Raw genomic sequence first — 20398 nt, 5'->3', positions numbered from 1 at the left:
GAGAATGTGCAGCATTTCCAGGCTGCTAATGCAGAGAGCAGCTCCAGCTAACTCAGACTGAAGCTTGGGATGTTACCAGTTACATCTGAAGACAAGCCTTCTAGTAAAATTAATGTAACTGAAGGATGCCATCTGCTGAAACACAGAGCAGAACTGTAAGATGAGTAATGAATTGACAGATGTTTCTCTAGTTGGAAAAGGTAGACTAGGAGGTTGGTAGCTTTTAATACCCAGTGTTGTGTCTGTGCAAATGCAAGGCTTGCTTACAGGTGCTGGTTCTCAGAAGTGTTGTTTTATTTACACTAATCTGCTGTAATTTCAGAAATACACAATGGTTGTCTGTGGGCAAGTTTTACCCTAGTGACACTACTAAAATTACCAATAGAGAATATATGCTCATTTCCTAAGTGGCTTACTGCCAGTGTTCAGATGGGTTTCCCCTTTTTTCAGATGGGATCATTTTTTGTTCCAGTACTTGAAATTTTGTCTACTGATTGACTTCAGTTTATATTCTTTACCTGAAGCAAAGTTAGCACCTAGTCATCAATCTGTAAGCCAAACAGGTTAAGGAAATAAAGATTCTCCAGTATCCCACCCTTCCTTAATTCTGAACTTGTGTTTCTCAGCCTGCGATGTACAGACCAAGTGTATGGTTTGACACCTGACAGGTACTGTGGAGCACACACTGGTTTACAGAGATAACAAGCTTATGCTGGTATATAAGGAAGTTTAGTCAGCTTTACATAATTACTGTTCTGTCTTTGCAATGTCATAATCTAAACATTAATTGTCCTCCATTTAGAAATAAAAAATATGAAAGGGAGTTTATCTGCCATGCTCCTAAATGCCCTTTCTAAACTTTGTATAGCTGCACAGGGTTAAAGTTCAGTAAAGATGTAGCAAATAGTCAACATTTAATTGTATAGCAGATGTCTCCTGTTGAAAAGCAGCATGAACAGTTTACAACAGCGTGAACATTTCACAGGAGAAGATGTATTTGCAGTAGAGTTCCCTTTATTTCATAACATTAAAGCACACAACCATTAAATACACTTGACACTTCAATTGTGCTATCTAAAAAGCTACGCTCCAACGTACACATGGCAAAAAATCTGGTGGCATCCACTTTGAACAAGTGGAACATCTAAATCAAAGCAAAGGCTTCACATAAAAAATAGATCTTACTCTCTGCAACTGTATTCTTAAAAAAAATGATGGCGATGATGAGATATAATGGAAAGAAAGTGGATTACTGAAGCAACAATCACCTCCCAGATTTAATGCAGAATGTTATTTTTATCAGCCAATCTGTAGATGGCACAAATGAAAGCTGATTAAGGCAAATGCTTCTTAAGAAAGGCGGTTTCTTGTAAACAACAAGATTTTTTTTTTTTTTTCCATCAGAAGCTCTTTCTCAGGAGTGACACTTGCTATGGCCCAGGCCCCTGTGAGACCCCTGCCCCTCTCACTGCTACTCTCTATTTCTGAGGGGATTACAAGATGCTTTGTGGAATGCCAGCTTGCAGCTGGCTGTAAGAATAGCTGAGCTTTCTTTGCAGGCAGCTGAAGCAGCAAAATGTGCTGCCACAAGACTTCTCCAGTGGCCTGTCTGGCCTTCACAATGTGCTTGGCCTCTGGGCTTTGGTATCTGACTGGCAGTGTAGTGTTTGCAACATTTTGTGGATCACCTATATCAAACTATTCACCAGCACAACAATTCAGTAAAAAAAGAGTGAAGGTGTATTAGAAAAAAAGTACCTTATTTTAAAGCCATATTAAGAAAAAACTAAGCTATGCTTCAATTTTAAGAGCTGCTGTGCACAAATGCTTTGATTCCAAACTAATCAGTGTCTATTAATTGGCACCTAATTAATAGCAACCTAAGTCACTAAGCAGTCAAGTTTTTTTAAGGGGATTTTCTTCTTGGAAGTAGAGCATCTTCTCATGTCCTGACTTGGAATTTTCCTGCTTTTGTAATATATTTAACACCTTTGAAAGGCTTGTATTTTTCTCCATACATATCCAGGCGATTCACTTTCAGCCCTGAAAAAGATAAAAACAAGTAGAAAGTTGAGTAGAATGCTAGAAATCGTGTCAGTAAAAGTCCTGCGTTCTTGAAGCATGTTAAGATCAGGAAGGTAACTTTCCTTCCTTTCACAAGTTCATCTGGTTTGAAACAACAGGAGAGACCATTCTTGTCATCTAATCGTAGCTGCCCTGGCAGGGCAACAACTTTTTTTTCTGTTCTCAGTGAGCCAACATCCTCCTTTCAAGAGATGAAGTACTGAACAAATTAGTATCTTCCACAGCTTCTGTACACTGCACTTGCTTCCAATAATGTAGATGAAGCAAAGGACAAGTTTTAGAATTCTTTTCACTCTCAATCATAATTGCAAGGACCAGCAATCCTTCCACTGTTAACAGAGGCATGCCAGTAGCTATTAATTACTTAGAAGTTTCAGGTTGTCCCCTGCTTTCTCACAGGTCCATTACCTCTGGCATCCAGCCACTGGATTCACTATGTTTTGCTAGATTTAAACTATTGGGTTGCAAGTTTAACAGGAAACTGCAGGATTCTGTTCTTATGCAACGATTAGCCATTACTTAGTGAAGTAGCCTAGGAAGCAAAAGGACCATAGCCTTGCACCTACCTAGAGAGGTACTACCACCAGTTCTCATCTACTGCCGTCAGTCATCCTACTTCTTTCCAAATTTGAGCCTTTGCTCTATTAGGGCCTTAATCCTGCAAAGATTGCTTGCAGAAGCACTGTACACATACATGGACAACTTGCATGATTTAAGTGTTTGCAGACTGAGGCCTTGTTTGCTTTAAGTTTACTTTTGCACTTACCCTATAGACTTCATTCTGATTTTACTTGCAGATTGTTTTGAAGATGAAAATCTAACCAGCTCCAGAAGGAAAGAGTAAGGAGGGCATTCTTTAAAATTAATGGAGTTTGTTGACCACTAGAAAGGGCTAAAGCAAGTCAAGGGTAGCAGGCTAAATCATCATCCATCACTCTTCACTCAAAAGATAAATTTGCATGTTTAACACACAAGTCAACAAAGAAAAATTCTTTTGTACACTTCTCAGTCTTTCTTGAGCAAAACAATTGGGAATTCACAATTCCCAGCAAGGGAGTCTTCCAGCAAGGATAACTATCAGGTTTGGGTAAACCAGACTTTACTGTTTTGGACCAAGCTGATTTCAGATCAGCATCTCTAATTAAAAGATTAAGTTTCCCACTTCATTTCCTACTGCTACTCATCCCGTCAGTACCAATTCCACATAACACCCACCCACTCACCTGAAATTGCAAGCTGCTGTATCTTAAACTGGATATTTAAACTTGGATTCTCCTCTGGCTTGGGGGCTCCAGACTGCAGGTTCACTATGCCCTTCAGGTTTGGTAGCTTCTGAGGGGTAATTTTGCCAACATCCCATGTTAACACCTTGTCAGGAAAGAGAGAGTAAATAGTAGCAGTAGCTTTCTAGGAAACAACCTGTGAGACCAAGTTCGTGTCAGGCTTTTCGTTTGCAGGCTGGGTACAGAAAGTAGCCTGGTAGCCCTGAGAATTATCCCACTGACTGGGAGATGGCATGGTTAGGGCTCCTGCAGGTATGGTGTATTTTCTTTCCCAGCATTTATTTTGCCCTGTCAGCATTCTTTAGTTGGTCTGTGCACTTAATGCATTTTGTTCCCTTATTAATGGTTCCTGTTAGACTGCGTTGTCTAGATCCACGAAGCACGAAGAGTAACCAGCACAAACGTCTTAGGAATTTAAACACAAGAATGAGAAGGACAGGAGCAAGGCACTTGGCAAAAGATGTTTAAGCTACAGTAACTTTTCTAAGGGTCACTTGTTTCCCATTGATTCTTACACTTTATAGAAGACACACAAAATCAAGTTGACCTTTTACTAACCCAAAAGAGGGGCTTTTTTGTTCTTATCATAAACTGAGAATTGTTGATAAATGCAGAAAAACCTCAGTTCTCACTACTTCTACACACTTTTGCAGTTACAATCCACCTAGTTATCCCAGCACTTGATTAAAACACAGTATAATTTATTTCTGCAGAAAGGAAAGGAGACTTCAAGAGGTTTTGGTGGTGTTTTCTCTTTTAAAAGATCAAGGTCTCTTCTTTTTGAAACAAAATGTTACTTGGAGAGCTTTTACTTACAATTCAAATCAGCTGTTGACTGAGATATTCCAAGGGCAGTGGAAAGTTCAGAGCAGGGTGTCAGAGCCAGCAGAAAGGTCTGGCTCAGACTGCATTTCAGTGAAATAGTTCCTGGGTACTAAAAAGCTTCAGGAGCTTTACGAAGTTTAGGTCTTAAACCCCAGCTCAAAGGCAAAAAAGCAGGACTCCCAAGATAGAGTTTTTCAGACCCTTTGTTTTCCCTCCTGTGTGTCTTAAGATCTTTTGGAAGAGGTGTTTTTTTTTCTCATCTCCTCCTCCCCATCTTTCTGGCTACCTGTTTTCGAGTCTACTGCCTTTTCTCCAGATAAGTATGCTTTAAGGAACATAGATTGCAAAATATACCATAGCTGAAACCACCAGCAAAATACTGTGGCATCCACTAAAGAAAAACATTAGGTGGGTGCAGGAGCAGGGGAAAAAAGACGAAGGAAGGGGAGTGGGAAAGGGAAGAGAAAGGAGACTGGTAAAATCAGAAATCACAACTGGCGTACATCTAATTTTGAAAAAGTAAATTTTAAAGAGATTTTAATTCATAAATGTACGCTGAAGGAGTATTCTACTAAGTGTGGAACACTGCTGCAGTGCTCTGCAATATGTATGACATTCTAATGTCATCTTAGATATTTAAATAAATTAAAATTTACGACTTACTTTAGTAACTGGGTCAAACGTATAGCTGCCTTGTGTAGCAGTGAGGTTCATATTAAGTACGGCCTTTGGCATGTGAACTGTCATGACAACTCCTTCTACTGTTTTCCCCATATTCTGTTTTGGACCAATGGTAACATCAAATCTTCCTGAAGAACTATTTTCCTTAAAACTGATCATGTGTTTCACGTATACAGGAATTGCCACCAAGCTGAAAAGAGAAGACAGTAGCTGAATGCAGCCTGGCTACTTCTCTGCTCTTTCTCATGAATAGTCCTTGTGTTTCTGGCAGGTATTCAAGTTAGAACCAGTTTGTTTCAAAAGTGAAATTTGATACTCAGCTCTTCACTATCATTGCTGAAGTGATTTTATTAGCAGAGAATCACAGGAAAAAAATATTTTTTTCCAAATCACTTGTCCTAATCTCTTTCCCTCTATCTATTTTTTTAAAAGTTATCTCACTAAGCCAATTCTGAGAACAGCCACCTGTCAAATCAGTCTTAGTCTGCAAGTATCTGCAGTTGAGATACTTTCTCTTTATTCTTTTTATGAAGAGAGTCCTCTATGTGTACAGAGGCTTAGCCACAAAGTATCTAGCAGCAGTGATTACCGGAATGAACATCCCTGCATCATGTGTGATTTATCCCACTGAAAAAGTGATTGCTGACTACCAGCAGCTCACTGAAAAACTGTTTTCTTGTCTTAGTGGGGACAGAACAACAGATGAGACAAACCTGAGAACATGCATTTTAGCAACAATGCCGATTTCCCACCCCAGCAAGGAGAAATCTGCAGTTACTCAGTTAGACAGCAGTAGATGGTATATCTGAAAAACCAGCATGTCTAAATGGAAACATACTTCTGTGAACTGACACGGTATGAGATCAATCTGAAATTCCCATCAGGAGGAATAAATGAAAGGACTCTCTCAGACTCCCAGCGTTTGAACCGAATACATGGATGGAAGCTGACATCATCCAGCAGCCGTGGGTTCTGTAATAGTGGCAAAGTGGTAAGTAAAATCTCAACAAGTATCAGCAGTTTGAATGAGCTACTGAACTTTACATAATTCCCAATTCTTAGAGTCTTAAGTATCATTCCTAGCCATTATCTGAGACATTACTGAGCTAAATGGATTTCTGGTCTGATCTGGCATAGCAGTTCCTGTAAATGTATTTTTATGTACAGACAAAAGCCATTCCAACCACTGAGCAATGCAGCAGCTTTTACAATACAATGCAAAACTTGTTATTTATTATATGTGTAACACATGAAGTAGTGATTGCACTCTTTAAATTATCTAACTCTCGTCTTTAAGAAAAATAAATCCCGAGCAATTAAAATTCCCAATTATATGCTAAATTTACCATGAATGAAAGAGAAAGATCTGGCATTCCTGAGAGCTTAATACATGAATCTATAACACCTTGGATTTCTGCAAAGACTGTGGAACCTGTGGGGAAAAAAAAAGACATTTGACTTGACTTAACATTATTATCGAGGGCCTAACAAATGTGAAGTACAGCTAGAGGGCACAGATGACATTTGCACAACACTCAAGAACATGCCAAGCACAGAGAGGAAAGGTCATTCCAGTTACCTGAGGCCTGGGCAGCTTGCTGAAATACATGAGCCAGAGCAAACAGCTTGTCCCAAATCAGCTAATTATACTTGTGCCAGCTGTTACAGAGGACTTGTACTGGGCATGCTTGAACTGGTTGCCAGCAATGAGCAAATAAAAATTTCAGAATATGCAAGCTCTGAATCTTCCTTTCATCCCTGTCTCCAGAAAACTAGCAAGTTGTGTAGTGGTGCAGGGAAGTTGAACCACATTGAAACAGTCATCATCAAAACACAGTAAGTTTGTGCTACAAAGCTCCAGATAGCCTTGGCTTTCACAAGCATGGCTTTTTTAACAGTGGGATTACATATTCATCTTGATGTGAAATAAACCTGTAGCAAAAAAAACCCAAACCCCAACCCTAAAGCAAGAATACAAAGCATCTTACCCAGGAAAGGTTCGTTTCCTTAAATGCCTTATAAGGATGGAAAGGCATGAGCAGGAGTCTGGACTAATTAGCCCTACAAGCAAAGGTTATTTTAGAAGATATGTAGAAACTGTTGCTGGTCTAGTCAAGGGGAAGGAGAAACTGTGGGCTAATACTTTTTCTGAGAAGAAGGGATCTTGTTTCAGATGAAAGCAGTTAATCATATCCCTATGAAACAAGATATCCTTATTGTAGGGGAGCAACCTTATGTACTTCTTAGTCCTAGTGAAGATTAGGAAGAAAGATTCTTGCATTGCTAGTCCCCAGGTGATCGGAGCAGAAAAGAGTAGCCATGACGGCTGCTGTGGGTCCTCAGTAGAAAATTTAAACACTCAGTGGACACTGATTGAACTTGAAATACATACACAAATACAAACATGGTCTTGATTAAAACTCCTCAGACTAAGCACTAATACTACTCTGGGGAATCCTACTGAGCTAGGAGCCTGAACACAGCTGTCAGGGTGTTCTGAGTGTGATTGCCATCTTCTTTTAATTTAAGTCCATGAGAGTAAGAGCTGCACAATAGCTATTTATGACTATCCAGTAATAACTGTGGCCAAAGCACTTGTCGAGTTGGTGTATGGAACCAAACCAACATTGACTACTGCTACAACAGCAGCACTGAATGAAGAAATCAGAGATTTGCTCCCTGCCCCATACCACCACAAAATGGTGTCTTGCAGCCTTAAGCTTAACTGATGGCCCCAATAATGACCAAACCATCAGGCTCCTGCTCACAGCTTAGCAGTTTTCTTTATGGATCACTTTCTTCTACTTCTTGGCACTGACAACATTTACATAGAAGTTATCAGATTCCTCCTCAAAGTTAAATCTCAGATTAAAGATGTTTGTATTTAAAGATACCATGTTTCATTTACAGAAAAGAAATGAGTATTATTACACTTCATAGTATCTGGCTTTATCAGTTTCTATATAAGGAAAACAATACTGTGTAGCTATTTTCCACCAAGTTTTGTCTTGCTATCAGAAGAAAGCTAATGAAAGCTTTTGTCTTGCTCATTTGAGGGCCTGCAAGGACTACAGTAAACTGTTGGCAGGAAAAATGAAAGATAATTTTTTCATCACATTTAAGACTTCAACTATTTTTTTCCATTTATATCTCTTAAGAGGCAATCAATATACAAACAGAAAACATCAAAGTACAGAATATTTCTTGTGGATGTTCTTGAAATAGCCCAGAGCATGTTGCTATTTTAAGATGAACTGAAGAAATACACTTGGGCACATGATTTTAAATGGTATATTTTTATTTAAAGATATAGATTTATGTACATAAAACACAGACGTGGTTGGACTGTATTCTCTCTAAACATCAGCAGCTAAATGTAAACGTGCAAGGAACAAAAATGAGTTTACAAGGCATCTTACCTGATTTGTCTATAATTGCATCAATTTCTTCAACAACATCAAAATAGGCTTCATTGTTTGTGTATTTTACGCCTGCTCTGCGCCAAGGAATGTTAGACAACTGTCCGGTGGGAAGTGTGTCACCCACATTACTACTGCCTTAAAAATGAAAAGAAGTCAAAATCAGTAATTAATCACAAGAGGAATGTTTCAACTGCCAAAATTAAGAAAAAAAGCAAGATTTGCCCCCAATAAATGCAAAATAGAAGCTGGACCGCAAAAATTTCATTCATTCGGTGATGTGAATACACTTTAAGTATGTGTTCAGACTTAATGGTTTTCAGACTATTTTGCACAAAAAATAAAAGGGTGAAGTTAGCAGGAGGTCTGAGTGCGTGTACATGTGGGGCTAGATCCTGTGAAAGATTTAATCACTACAATTCAAGACATTACAGCTCCTTGTGAGGGCCTTAAGCACACCTCCCCCTTCTCCTAAGAGTTTTAGCTGGCTGTCTTCAGGGCTGATTTACTGATGACAGTTCTTATGAAGAAAGACCTGGAAGAAGCCTTAGGGAGGGCTCCCACCCCCTTCGCTTGGGAGCTGTTGTTCAGCTGAGGCTCTCACTCTGGGTACCCACACAAACTACCCTGCAGCAACATGACAGCCACGTTCACACCTGATCATGTCCCAAACTGATCCAGACCCTGGCCCATGGACTTGACTTTCTGGCTTGACCTTTCTCATCATGATGGACTTTCCAGGCAATCACTGAGCTGTAGACGACCCCCGTTATCATCTGATCCCAATCCTGATCCTGACCTGTTGGCTCAATTTCTGGGCTCCTTAACAGTGATGCCACTGCTCCTGCCTGCCTTGCTGTCACCCTTGGCTCCTGGTTCTTATTACCATCCAGTGTTAGAAAAGGGCTTCCTGAGCTACCCAGTTATAAAGTAAACTGATGACTCTTTAAAAAGGAAAAAAAAAAACAAAACCAAACTTAACACTTCTGGGGCTTAGATGACTGATCTTGAAATTCCAGTATAGTGGAAGTAACTTCCTCTGCTAGAAGGAGGTCTCAGGACAGGGCCACAGCTCATGCTTGCTTGTGTGCTTTAGCACAACGAATATGGCAGCGTGTCCGGCCGTGTCAGACAGCTTCACTGACAGGGTGGTAGCCACCATTTCTCTTTTCTACACAACCTGCTAGGTAGGCCCTCTCCTAGCAGGCAGAAAATAGAGTTTTCCATTCTTCTCAGCTAGTGAAATAATCCACACAGGAAAACCCCTCCCTAAAGTTGACGCTGGTGCTATACCACATGGGGGAGGATTTGCAACCATTTCCTCCTTCCCACTGCATCATGAAGGGGAGCAGTTGCTGTGTCTGTGCCTCATGTCCCTCAGCAGCCTTCCAGGATGCAGCTGCGCTACACAGTCTGGGCTGCCAGACAGGTAGGTGGGAGAGCTCTCTGGCTGGCTGCTGTCTGCCACCCGTTCATGCTGAGCTGTTGAGTGACAAAATGCAGGTTGCCCTGGGCAGGCACTTTACCCTCCTAGGGAATTCTATTAAGGCTTTAGATGAAACAAGAATATTTGATGCTGCAACCCTTGGCTTCAGGAGTCTTAATTCCCCTTACAGTGGTGCATCTAGTCCATTAACGTCATTGATATTTTTCATAAATACTATAATCTAAAACCATATTTAAAAAACCCCAAACAACCAAAGACCAAAAACCAGAAATTCAAACCGATGAGATTTATACTCAAAGATTAAAGTGTGCTAACTCAAAGACCAGCTTGTCCGAGCACTACCTCTGCTTGGCCCTGCAGTCCACCTACTACCTTTCACTAACACAATGTGCAGGCAAACATCTCGCATATCTCTGTCCCCATGTGACACCTCACGGCGTACCTCCCTTGCACCCACTTGGCAGACAAGCAGATTCCACCAGCTCAGCTGACAGACATTTGGCTCTGTCAGTGCCAGACATACCCATTTACAACTGCCTAAAACCAGCTCCAAACTTGATGGATGCTGATGGTGGTGGAGCTAGGGAGGAGGCTGAGGACAGGCTACTTGCTTCCCTTCATGCTATCTCTTCCCAGCCAGAAAGATTTATTAGATACCTGTTATATAACTCTCTATAATCATTCTTACAAAACGTATAACCTTCTCCGATGCCCCTCTGTTATTCAACGCTTGGGGCTAGCTCTGTACCTATCCCAGAGCACCTGCCTACAGTATGTGCTGTTTGTGCTGGGAACTGCAATTCCTGAGGGATTTCAGCAGCTGTGGTCCTGCCACTGGGGATATCAAAGGGGCCAGGCATGAACTGCAAATAAGAAGGAAACTGCTTTTATTCAGCTCTTAATTCTGAGAAGTAGTTGGACAGTGGCCTCACCTTACAGATTCATACCAGTAAGATATTATTTTTTCACTCTGAGGCACAATGGGGCTTTGTTTTTAAGCAGCCAGTCACCGCTGAAAATTATTTTTCATACCTGTGATGGAGTTGACAACGGAGCGCAAAATTGTAGGAGGCTTGATGAGCTCCTTCAGTATGTTAGATTCTGTTGCCAGTGGAAAGCCATTGTCTAACATTTCTTCTAGAAGCTCATACACAATTACTACATTGTCCTTAATTGCCGTCTCAGAACATTCGCCAAAGTAATCCTAAACAAATTAGAGATTACAAAGGAGAGGATTTTTATTCCTGCTAAAATGCAAACAAAATTCTGCAAAGCATTTTTTTCTTACAGAAACCCTCCAATATATCAAGGAATTTTCATGACATGATGGCATCATATGTTAAATTTATAATCTAATTAGAAATAAAGACAGAATGAACAGTGAAATTAATGTAATCTGGTTTAATTTTAATAAAATATAAAAAAATAAATATAATAATATATCTATATTTTTAATTTTAGTGACATGATGGCATCGTATGTTAAATTTATAATATAGTTAGAAATACAGAATGAACAGTGAAATTAATGTAATCTGATTTACTAGTATTATATATCCTAAAGGTTCTCCCACTTGTGAACATCAACACAATTTCAGTTAGAAGACTGCTGTAAAATAAGGAGACTATCTTTTGGCAATGCTCAGTCTTCACAGAGGTTCCTTTATTTACTCTATTTGTGAAATAGGTTGAAAACTGATTCAAGCTTTGCAGCTCTTTCCTCCCTACAGAGCACTTCATGACTGCAAGCTCCTTCTTTTCATCTATATAACACGAACAGTACAAAAGATAACAGAAAAAATAAAGCATTTACAAACTGGGACTTGGGTTTTAGTGCACGTGCACTGGTAACTACAAATGAATATACAAAATATACCTTATTTTCCTTTGTACTCTATAAAACATTGCTTGAGCTGAAAATTGCAAAGGGGAAAGTCACTGACAGAAGTGTTTATTACCTTTCTTTAAAAGAAGTTTATACAAAAATTCCCTTGGAATTATTTCTATGTTAAAATTATTTGATGGTGACAGACCTGGAAAGTATCTGCTACTCGGTGCAGAAATTCAATTACAAAGAGTGGTGGCACTTCTGTCTGTATGACAGACACAAAGAAGATTTTATCCCGATAGATGCTGATGAGGTAGTGATGTGGTGTTGAGATGACAGGAGGCACATTCTCAACATCGATTGCTTTTTCCTGAGCTTCAAAGAAATAATCACACACAGATTGGCTCACAACGCTCTTCCAGTGCTTCTCCAAGAATATATCACCAGAACAGTTTATAAGAAACAGGCTGTGGATCATTTTCTGTTGGAAACACATTCAAATAAGTTAAAATAAACAAAAGGACATGAGGATTGACATTATTTCTTCTCCCAGATTCCCTTTCTTAAAACAGTTATTCTTTATGAACATGCACTGAAAGTTTAAGACTGGCTTTGCTGCTTTTCTTTAAATTGCATTTTCTTTACTTAGAGGAATGTTCCACCACAAAATATTTCACAGTGGATTAAGTCACTAACATATATCACAATGTAAGCAAGAAGCTAGCACCCTTCATTTCCACTGTCACCCCATCTGGTATTTGTAATTGATTTTAAAAGAAAAAGCTGACTCTCATGAGGTGACACTTACTTAAACATGTTTGGCAACATGTAAGGATAACTTATACATAGAATTTCCTATGTCAGAGGAGTTTGGGTAACATTTACACATAACTAAGAATTGCAGTCTTAAAGATGCAGATCTTTAGCTTATCAGATTCCAGCCACTAAACTAGAAAATTTGCTGGTGATTAGTCTTTTACTTATGTTTTATGTCAAGCTGCACTTGGCTAAAGGGTTGGAATTCATTAAATGTACACAAAACTAGAAGTTTAAATCTGATTTAATGAGGAAAATTGCCTCAAATATGCTTGACACATGACATATGTTTACATAAAATGTTTTACGCTTAAAAACTTACTCATGAAAAAGGGGAGTATGAAATGCAGATAAGGAATGTAACTGTTTTTTCTTATATCATCAAAGATTTACAAATAACATGCCTCAGCCACTGATCCTTCATGTTATTCATGTGACAAGAAGCTTATCTGCCTTTTTAAGAAACTAATTCCCAGTCTATTTCTCAACTTTCAACAAGGTAGTAAGTGAACTAAGTTGTTGATTCAAATGAAGTGAATAAACTATTTTCTCCACATCTACAGAAGAGACAAATGCTATCAGACTTCTTTAGCTCTTCAGCCTTTACATAAGACAGATGTAATGCTTTGGGTGACCTGCAGCATAACCATCCTCTGACAAAAATAAGGTCCAAGTTTAAACTTAGGCTTAGAAAACAAAACAAACAAGTTGTAATCCAAGCACCAGCTCCTCAAGGTGAAGTTAACCTGGTACTTACATCCTGCATAAACTCAATTCTGTTATTGAAGAAGCTAGCCCTGCCACTGGCTATTTATCCCTTTTGCCTTCCAGGTAAAAAACCATTTGAGCAGGTTTGTGGCTCTGCAGTTACCTACATTAGGAAACTGGTCCAGCCATAAACTGTCCCAGAAGAAAGAGTTTCTGGTCAGATTAGCTTCCTGATGCAATATTGCCAGAGTGCTACAGCTGACGCAAAGGAGGTGGTGGAAATAGGCAGATGATGGCAATGGAGGTGTCCTGAACTGAAGTTTATTTAGCTTTTGGAGGAATTCACACATGATTGGAAAGAGGCCAAAGAGTTACCGGGCATCCACACCTTGAAACAGGAAGACCACTGTCAACTCTGCATACCCAAGAGAAGCCAAACACATCTAGCAAAAACCTATCATAGTTTTTTTTTTCATTAATCTTGGGATATTTGGCCAGGATCATGCCATAAAATGCAGGTAAAATTTGGTCCTTTACTAATGTTAACTCTGCCACACAAATATGAAGACGGCACAGAAGCATCTAGACGTAAATGGCCCAGCCCCCCCCCAAGATTTTAAGGAGTCCAAACACTGTATGATTAAGCCTCATTCCAAAACACTGGAATAAGCACTTAGCCCCATCCAGAGTGAGCTCTTCTTGCTGTGTCTGAATCTAAACTGCCTAGAGTACTTAGGCTGACTTCCCAACATACTTGTAACACTGAAAAATAAATGGTCTGGCCCTACAGATCTTGACAAAACAAAAAGTATGTCTTCCAAAGCTCACCAGAGAAGTGAAAAAGGACTACTAAAGAAGGTAGTTAGCATGCTATTTCCCTCCACCAAATTCAGAAGATGTGAGAAGGGAGCCAAGATTCAGCTTTTCAAATTCTAAACTCCAGCTGTTCCTTCATATGCATGACAGCAATGTGCTCATCTTCACTGGGACCCTGCCAGGTCTTAGGTACCTCTGGCTAAGAGCACACTGTCTTGGTGGTAGACACAAAAAGACCAATAATGTGAACAGAAATATCCAACTAAGCCAGTATGGTATGTAAGAGGAAGTTCTTTTGGGAACTGTGATTGCCAATTTGCTTAAGAGTGGGAAAGAAAACAAAGACACAAAGCATTATTGCATGTTTCTACTGTATCGCTCCCAGCCCATTAATCTCTAATTTAGTTTGTTAAAAAAACAGACAATTTTAATACTGTAAGCACCACATTTTTATAAAGAAGCCTTGACACAACTGCTTTAATCCAGTTCAACTAAACATGTTCTGAATTTAGCTAGTGCTGAACATTAAAACCCTCCAAAATCTCCTGGATAGTCACACAATGGTGGCAAGTATAATCAACTACTGAATATCAGTATTGTTCCACACCAAGGCAGCCCTAACATATGAAGGTGATCAGCTATAAAGCTTAGAATAGTTCTCTGTACATTTTAATATGGATACAATAGCATATCTGTTAACAAATACAAGACCCAATTCCTAGTAAGTGCATACAAAGCTGCATAGAGTTTCCATACAAGCAGCACCAGTAAGACTCCATTTCTAGAGGACTTGATCTACAGCCCACTGTGGGGAAGCCATGCTGGCCTGCAGGCAGCTTCGGACGATACTCTCACAAAGTATATCAGATACGTGTGACTGTTTTTAAGCCCTAACAGTTGTCCTGCCGTTAATCCTCATACAGATTCTATTGATCAGAAGTGACTGCATTTGTCACGATATACTTTTCACAAGCACAACCACGCAGCAGGTCAACATAATTGCTACCTTAACACAGCCGCTTCATTCTACTGTGCCCACAGCAAGCTCCTGGTGCACGAAATGGCTGTGTTAGCAGGGCCTCTTCTTTTGCCCTAAGTTCCACTTAGGGTATTAGACCATGACTTGATACACAATCGAGGGAGGGCATGGGTAGCCAGAAAGAGCTGTAGCACTGGACCACTGCCCCTATTTACTCATCTGTCCCAAGCTGCCCGGGTACTGACTGTGTTCATTTCAAGTGTTTGTGTGGCCTTGTGCTGAACTGGAGTAGCAAACTGATCATGCTTGGCAGATCACAGCTTTACAGTATCTGTGGAAACTGAGCCGTAAAATTCCACCTAACTGCCTACCCTGTGATCTGGGTAGGAAGATAGGAATTACAGGATTTCCCATGATACACAATTGTTCTGCTTCTAGAGTAAAAGTTTCCTTTAAAACCCCTCAAATATTCCTTTACTCCTTCACAAGTTTTAGCAGTACACTAATCTGCTAATTTGAAGCACTGGAAAATTGAACCTCTCTCCTTGCAGCCTAAGTACAGAGCAGGCAGACACACGGCAGGAGCCCTGCCCTATCAGTCAACATGCAGCTCAGTTTGTACACTTCCCAGCACTGACCATAATAAAGAAGCCCTTATAGCAGTGGGGACATAAGTCTGCTATATACAAGACTAAGTAATTTGATTTATCCGACACACTGTCAAGCAATTGGCATCAGCCAATTAAAGATGGATTTCACATTAGATACCTTACAACTGGTACTAATACAAAAATACCTTATGTAAGCTATTATTTAAAAAAAAATTGCTTACAGTGCTCCCAATACTGAAGATCTCCCTGCTACTCTATTTTTGAGTGCCAGATTCCATTTCAGAAATGTAGACATTCCCAAATTAACTTCTTAGTACCCTACCTTCTTCTATCTCACCAGAACATTAGATAGGCAAAGAAAAGAAGATTAAAAAAATGCTGAACATAAGAAATCCATCTAGTAACAGCAAGATTCCTCACACCAACAAGTCAAGTTAATACTTGTGGCCAAACAGCAAAGCATGTTTAAGAGCTGCAGCACTTTGAGGGTAAAGGTCTTGATTCAAAGTTTGTAAGTTTAAAAAAACAGTAGCAAAAGCACACCACCAAAATTTAAGACTCGTCGGAGTATCTGTGCAGAACCATTCACATACACCACTTTGAGATGGCAGCATAGAACCACTTGATGTAAAATACTGAAGGTGTGCTTCTAGGACTATTTCAAAAGGACATGCCTCTCATCTCTTCTGCTTTAGACTGAAGATGTACGTGGATTATTATTTGCATCTTTTGTCCAGAGCAAGCCATCCAAGCTCATTTTCAGTGGGCTGACAGCCTTCCATACTACTGCCTGACTGAAAGGCATCTGACAGGCTCTGTAACAACAAGCAGTCCAGCAGAGACTTTGCTGCTGCTTCTCAGATTTCCCACCCCTGCTCTGACACGCAAAATGTGATTCTTTGCAGTCATTTCCATCCTACCAGAATTTGAAGTCCTCACAGAAGAACTAAATATTTTAACTAAGGCGCCTTCAATACGTTGTTTCCAAGTCTGTATTTTTTCTTTTGACTAAATCTGGATTTTGCAACATTACTATTTTTTCAGTCTCTTGGCACAGAAACATCTGGACTGAAGTCACAGCAGGCTCATAAGACAAAACTGGAGCTCATTGGCAAGAAGAAAAGGCTGCGAGCATGGGACAAAGACTGATTGCACATGCTTGTCCTTGGCTACAATTAAGCACTCTAAAATTTAATTAATTCAGAAAGACTCTTACCAGCTGCTTTTCCTTAACACTGAGACGAGTTACAGTCAAAGCTCTGAAAACCAGGAAGTGAGGAATTGATCACTGACCTCCATAATGCCCCTTTAGAGCTAGTAGTAATTACTGAAAACAGCTCAAACTGGGACTATCACTGGGAAAGTATTCCACAGCTCCCATGTTCCTGGTATTTGGCACAGCTGCTCTGAAAGGTGGAAGGATTACTGGGGATGGATGTATGGTCTGAGCCTTTGTTATGGATTTGTGGAAATGAACTTCTACTGACAAGCGAATGGAAAGTAATCAAATGCTTAAATTAATCTGGAGAAACAAATAAGCTAAAATAGGCAGTTATATTTCTATTTTAAAGCTAGTATTTTTGTCACAACCAGCTGGTCGGTAGTTTAGCTTTTTCCTAGAAAATCAAAATGTGTCACAAATATGCCACAGATGTGGCAAAACTAGACAACCTTTGCTCCCCAGCTCCCCAGTCCCATTCACCAGCTCTTAAAACAGCAAGCCTAATGAAGAGAAGTCCTATTAAACACTTGAATGACATTTTCAAGACGGCCAACATGGCAGCTCTGAACATACATATAACTGGCTGGAAAAGCTGACACATTAGAAATTGTGATTCAAACTGATACACCTAGAAGTCTCAGATCTTACTAAAATGTGGATGTTCTGTAATTTCATGGTTTTCGTAAGGCTCCTGTCATTGTTAGCATATCTTACTGCTGCTGCCCAAGTATCATTAATCCTTTTACTTACAAGATGCCCATGGCTTAAGTATCTGTATCCGCACATTAAGGTAAAAACATTTTTACAATCCTTCTTAAGAACTGCCTGGTGTCCCTCTCTGTTAATCAAGCAAAATTTCCATAACCAACTCAACTCTAACTCAACACCGTAACTCTAACACCATAACTCTAACTCAACACCATAAAGCACTTGTGTCTGTACAACTATTCAGATGCATATTTTATCAGCAAGATCATCCGTATTAAAATTAAACACTGCTTCCCAGATGTTCAGCATACATTTATTTACTTTTACTATTTTACTTATCTTTACTCTCATTTAAAACACTGTTAGTAACTTTCTGGAATTGTTTTTAAAATGAAGTAGTCCTTTGAGAATACTCTCAAGTTGTCTTAAATCAGTGTTTGGTATCCATAACAAAATTTCCAACTTCCTGCATGCTTTTACCAGTAACAATCACAGCCTGCATATTTGTGCAGCATTTCATCTACTGACTGATGAGCTTTCCAATAATACATTTGCATGGTGCCTCTGTTCAATTTAGTTCCAATATAAATCTTCTAATTGCTGGCAAGATAGTTCCATCTCTTGTCAACAGGACAATGTCAGATTCGGAATAATCAAACACTATTAGATACTGAATAACTGCAGTTCCCTTTGGGACCTGCAAGAACAGGAAGCTTTACTCTAAAAGCTGAAAAAGCAAGAGTTTCATAGAAAAAAAACACAATTAAAAATTCATTGCTAAACCTACATTTTTACATGAAGATGGAACGTTTCTAACACAATTTACATCTGAATTAGATGTTTTAGGACAACTCAGGGACCACTTAAGAAATTCACTCTCTGAAAGCAGTACTGAATAGATAAGTGAGGACCAAATGGACACAAATAAGGTATCTTGTCACTCATTTACTGTCAACAGGATTTTCAGGAACAGACTGATAATTAGGGTCATATTCCAGGCAAACCATGGAGAACTCTGAACAGCCAAGACAGCAGGATTCAATCACAGGATATCAAAGCCTCATCTCAGTAGTTCTTTGGTAAACTGTCTTCCATTGTGGTCTTCCAGTTCACTAATCCAGTAAGTCTGATAGGCTGGAGTGACAGTGCTAACAGCTTTATACCGCTCTTTTTCACAGGCTCTATTTTAAGAGGCACTCGAGGTTCCAGAAAGGACAAGCACAGTGCCAAAGAGCCATGCACTACTGAAATACTAGATAAGAACCAACAAATATTGCTGGAACCCTGCTGTAAATTGCAGCTCTTACTAATGTTAACCCGCCACAACTAGCCCAAACACACATGGTAGAAAGAAAGTATATAACCATTTTTACCTCCCTTCTCTTCTATGAGAGGAGACCTTAACAGCACTCTTTTAATTCTTCCACCCTATATGAATAAAATCAGGCTCATGAACACTCTTGTAGAATCTTTTAAGTTCCTGTTAAAAGCAGTCTCTCATGCATTATGTCGAAAAAGCATCAAAAAATTTCAGTTATTTTCTGTGTATTAACCAAGTTTTGAAAGCTATACAGGAAGCTGTAAATTGAGGGGAAATAGAAGGGAAATATCAGGAAGGAACTTAAGATTTTAAAAAGGTTTAATTTGGTTTCTTCCCATTATTACAGCCATGAAGCACAGCTGCCACTTATCACCTGCTGTTCAGACCTCTCTACCTCAAGGACTTCAATTTATCTATCATGAATCCTCATGACGAAGTTTCTAAGATTCTTAATGCAGAACTGCTTGTAAGGAGAGCTTTGTTTGAAAGAATAACTGGGACTTACTGGTGCACAGCTGTTTTGCACAACAGCAAATTTCACTTCTGGACAAGGACAGCAAAGTTAAGCACTAGAGGGTGTGGAGTGGTCTTAATGTTTGACACCTGCAAGGAATTTTCAGGTAGTATATGCACACAGATGGGAAAGAATCTGCTCATCCCATTTTTTTTTTCAAAACGAGGTTTGCTTGTGGTTTTGAGTTGGCACCCAATATTTACTAAATTACAAAACTAGACATTTGCAGTGAAGTATCACTCATGTTTTTTTTCCTGAATAAATGAGAATCTGCTCAGAACTGCCAGCTGAATCATTCTCATGGTTGGCATAGTCAGTTCTTTTGTAAAACACTGCTTCCAACATTTTACTGTTTGCATGAATAATGTAATTTGCTTGTGCTTTTCTTGCAAAATACGTTTTCCTCTCCCATTCTGCAGTCTCCCTACGAACAGAAATTTTAGTTATTCAAGTGTGATTTTTTTGCCTGGTTGTTTATACAGTGGCTACATTTAATGGTGAAGCTATTCCTCCAGCTTGATCAACATCTAATGGGTACCAATCATTCCTCATACTGAAAAGATGCTAAATGCATTGCTACTTCAAAGCAGATTAGCAATGAAATAGAAGAAAAACAGTTTCAACCTCCACTTAATTACCCTGTTAGGTACTGAACAGGGCAGAAGTGATGTGCAGTGCACAGGGGTGGATGATAACGGATGAATTTCCAGTGCGTATTATGCAAATCTACACTCACGGTACCCCCTTGCTGATTAATCAAGTACAGCATGACCAGAACCACCATGTTCACCAGCAATGCTGCTGAAGAAAGATTGAGGTGTCACCGGTGCTGCCCCTCCCTCCCGGCGGGGCTCTGCTACCGGGTTTGCACATAGCTTAACATCCCCCCCAGCAGACCCTGTGCCTTCTCCCCTAAAAACTAAACCAAGTGACCGCCCTGTGCATAACCCCTCCTTCTCACCACGGCTTGGCATTTCCGAGAGTAACCTGCGGAGATCCCGCTGGGACGGGGACACCACCCCGGGCAGACCCCCAGCAGCAGCCAGCCCGGCCCGGCCCCGCCGCTTCCCCGCCCGACCTCACGCCGAGGCCCCACACACCCGCAACTCTGACAAGTACCGGCACACGCACCAGAG

The 20398-nt window shown here is 39.9% G+C and overlaps 1 protein-coding gene across 2 annotated transcripts; it reads right to left on the bottom strand.

Annotated features, from left to right (window-relative positions):
- Window positions 1–996: 996 nt before the first annotated feature.
- AP3M1 (adaptor related protein complex 3 subunit mu 1) lies at window positions 997–20359 on the bottom strand. Of its 2 annotated transcripts, none has more exons than XM_026851154.1 (9): window positions 13255–13277; window positions 11773–12048; window positions 10773–10944; window positions 8294–8431; window positions 6221–6306; window positions 5713–5846; window positions 4857–5064; window positions 3309–3453; window positions 997–2043 (listed from the first exon to the last, which is right to left on the bottom strand). In XM_026851154.1, exons 2-9 carry the CDS (start codon window positions 12043–12045, stop codon window positions 1943–1945), a joined length of 1257 nt encoding a protein of 418 aa, XP_026706955.1. In that variant the 5' UTR covers window positions 12046–12048; window positions 13255–13277; the 3' UTR covers window positions 997–1942. The 2 variants fall into 2 exon arrangements, with proteins under 2 accessions (XP_026706955.1, XP_026706956.1); XM_026851155.1 differs by lacking the exon at window positions 13255–13277 and adding an exon at window positions 20250–20359 and having other exon boundaries at window positions 1487–2043.
- Window positions 20360–20398: the final 39 nt, after the last annotated feature.

Source organism: Athene cunicularia, assembly GCF_003259725.1.
Source record: "Athene cunicularia isolate RWA chromosome 6 unlocalized genomic scaffold, athCun1 chr6_part1, whole genome shotgun sequence".
Taxonomy (NCBI): domain Eukaryota; kingdom Metazoa; phylum Chordata; class Aves; order Strigiformes; family Strigidae; genus Athene; species Athene cunicularia.
Note: the sequence above shows the minus strand (reverse complement) of the source record. Positions and strands in the feature narration are given on the sequence as shown.

Coding starts and splice junctions, on each gene's coding strand:
- AP3M1 (XM_026851155.1), bottom strand. CDS start 12,045: ATGATCCACAGCCTGTTTCTTATAAACTGTTCTGGTGATATATTCTTG. Junction 5,847..6,220: donor ATCTTTCTCTTTCATTCATG/GTAAATTTAGCA, acceptor CCACTATTACAG/AACCCACGGCTGCTGGATGA. Junction 2,044..3,308: donor ACAGCAGCTTGCAATTTCAG/GTGAGTGGGTGG, acceptor TATCTTTTTCAG/GGCTGAAAGTGAATCGCCTG.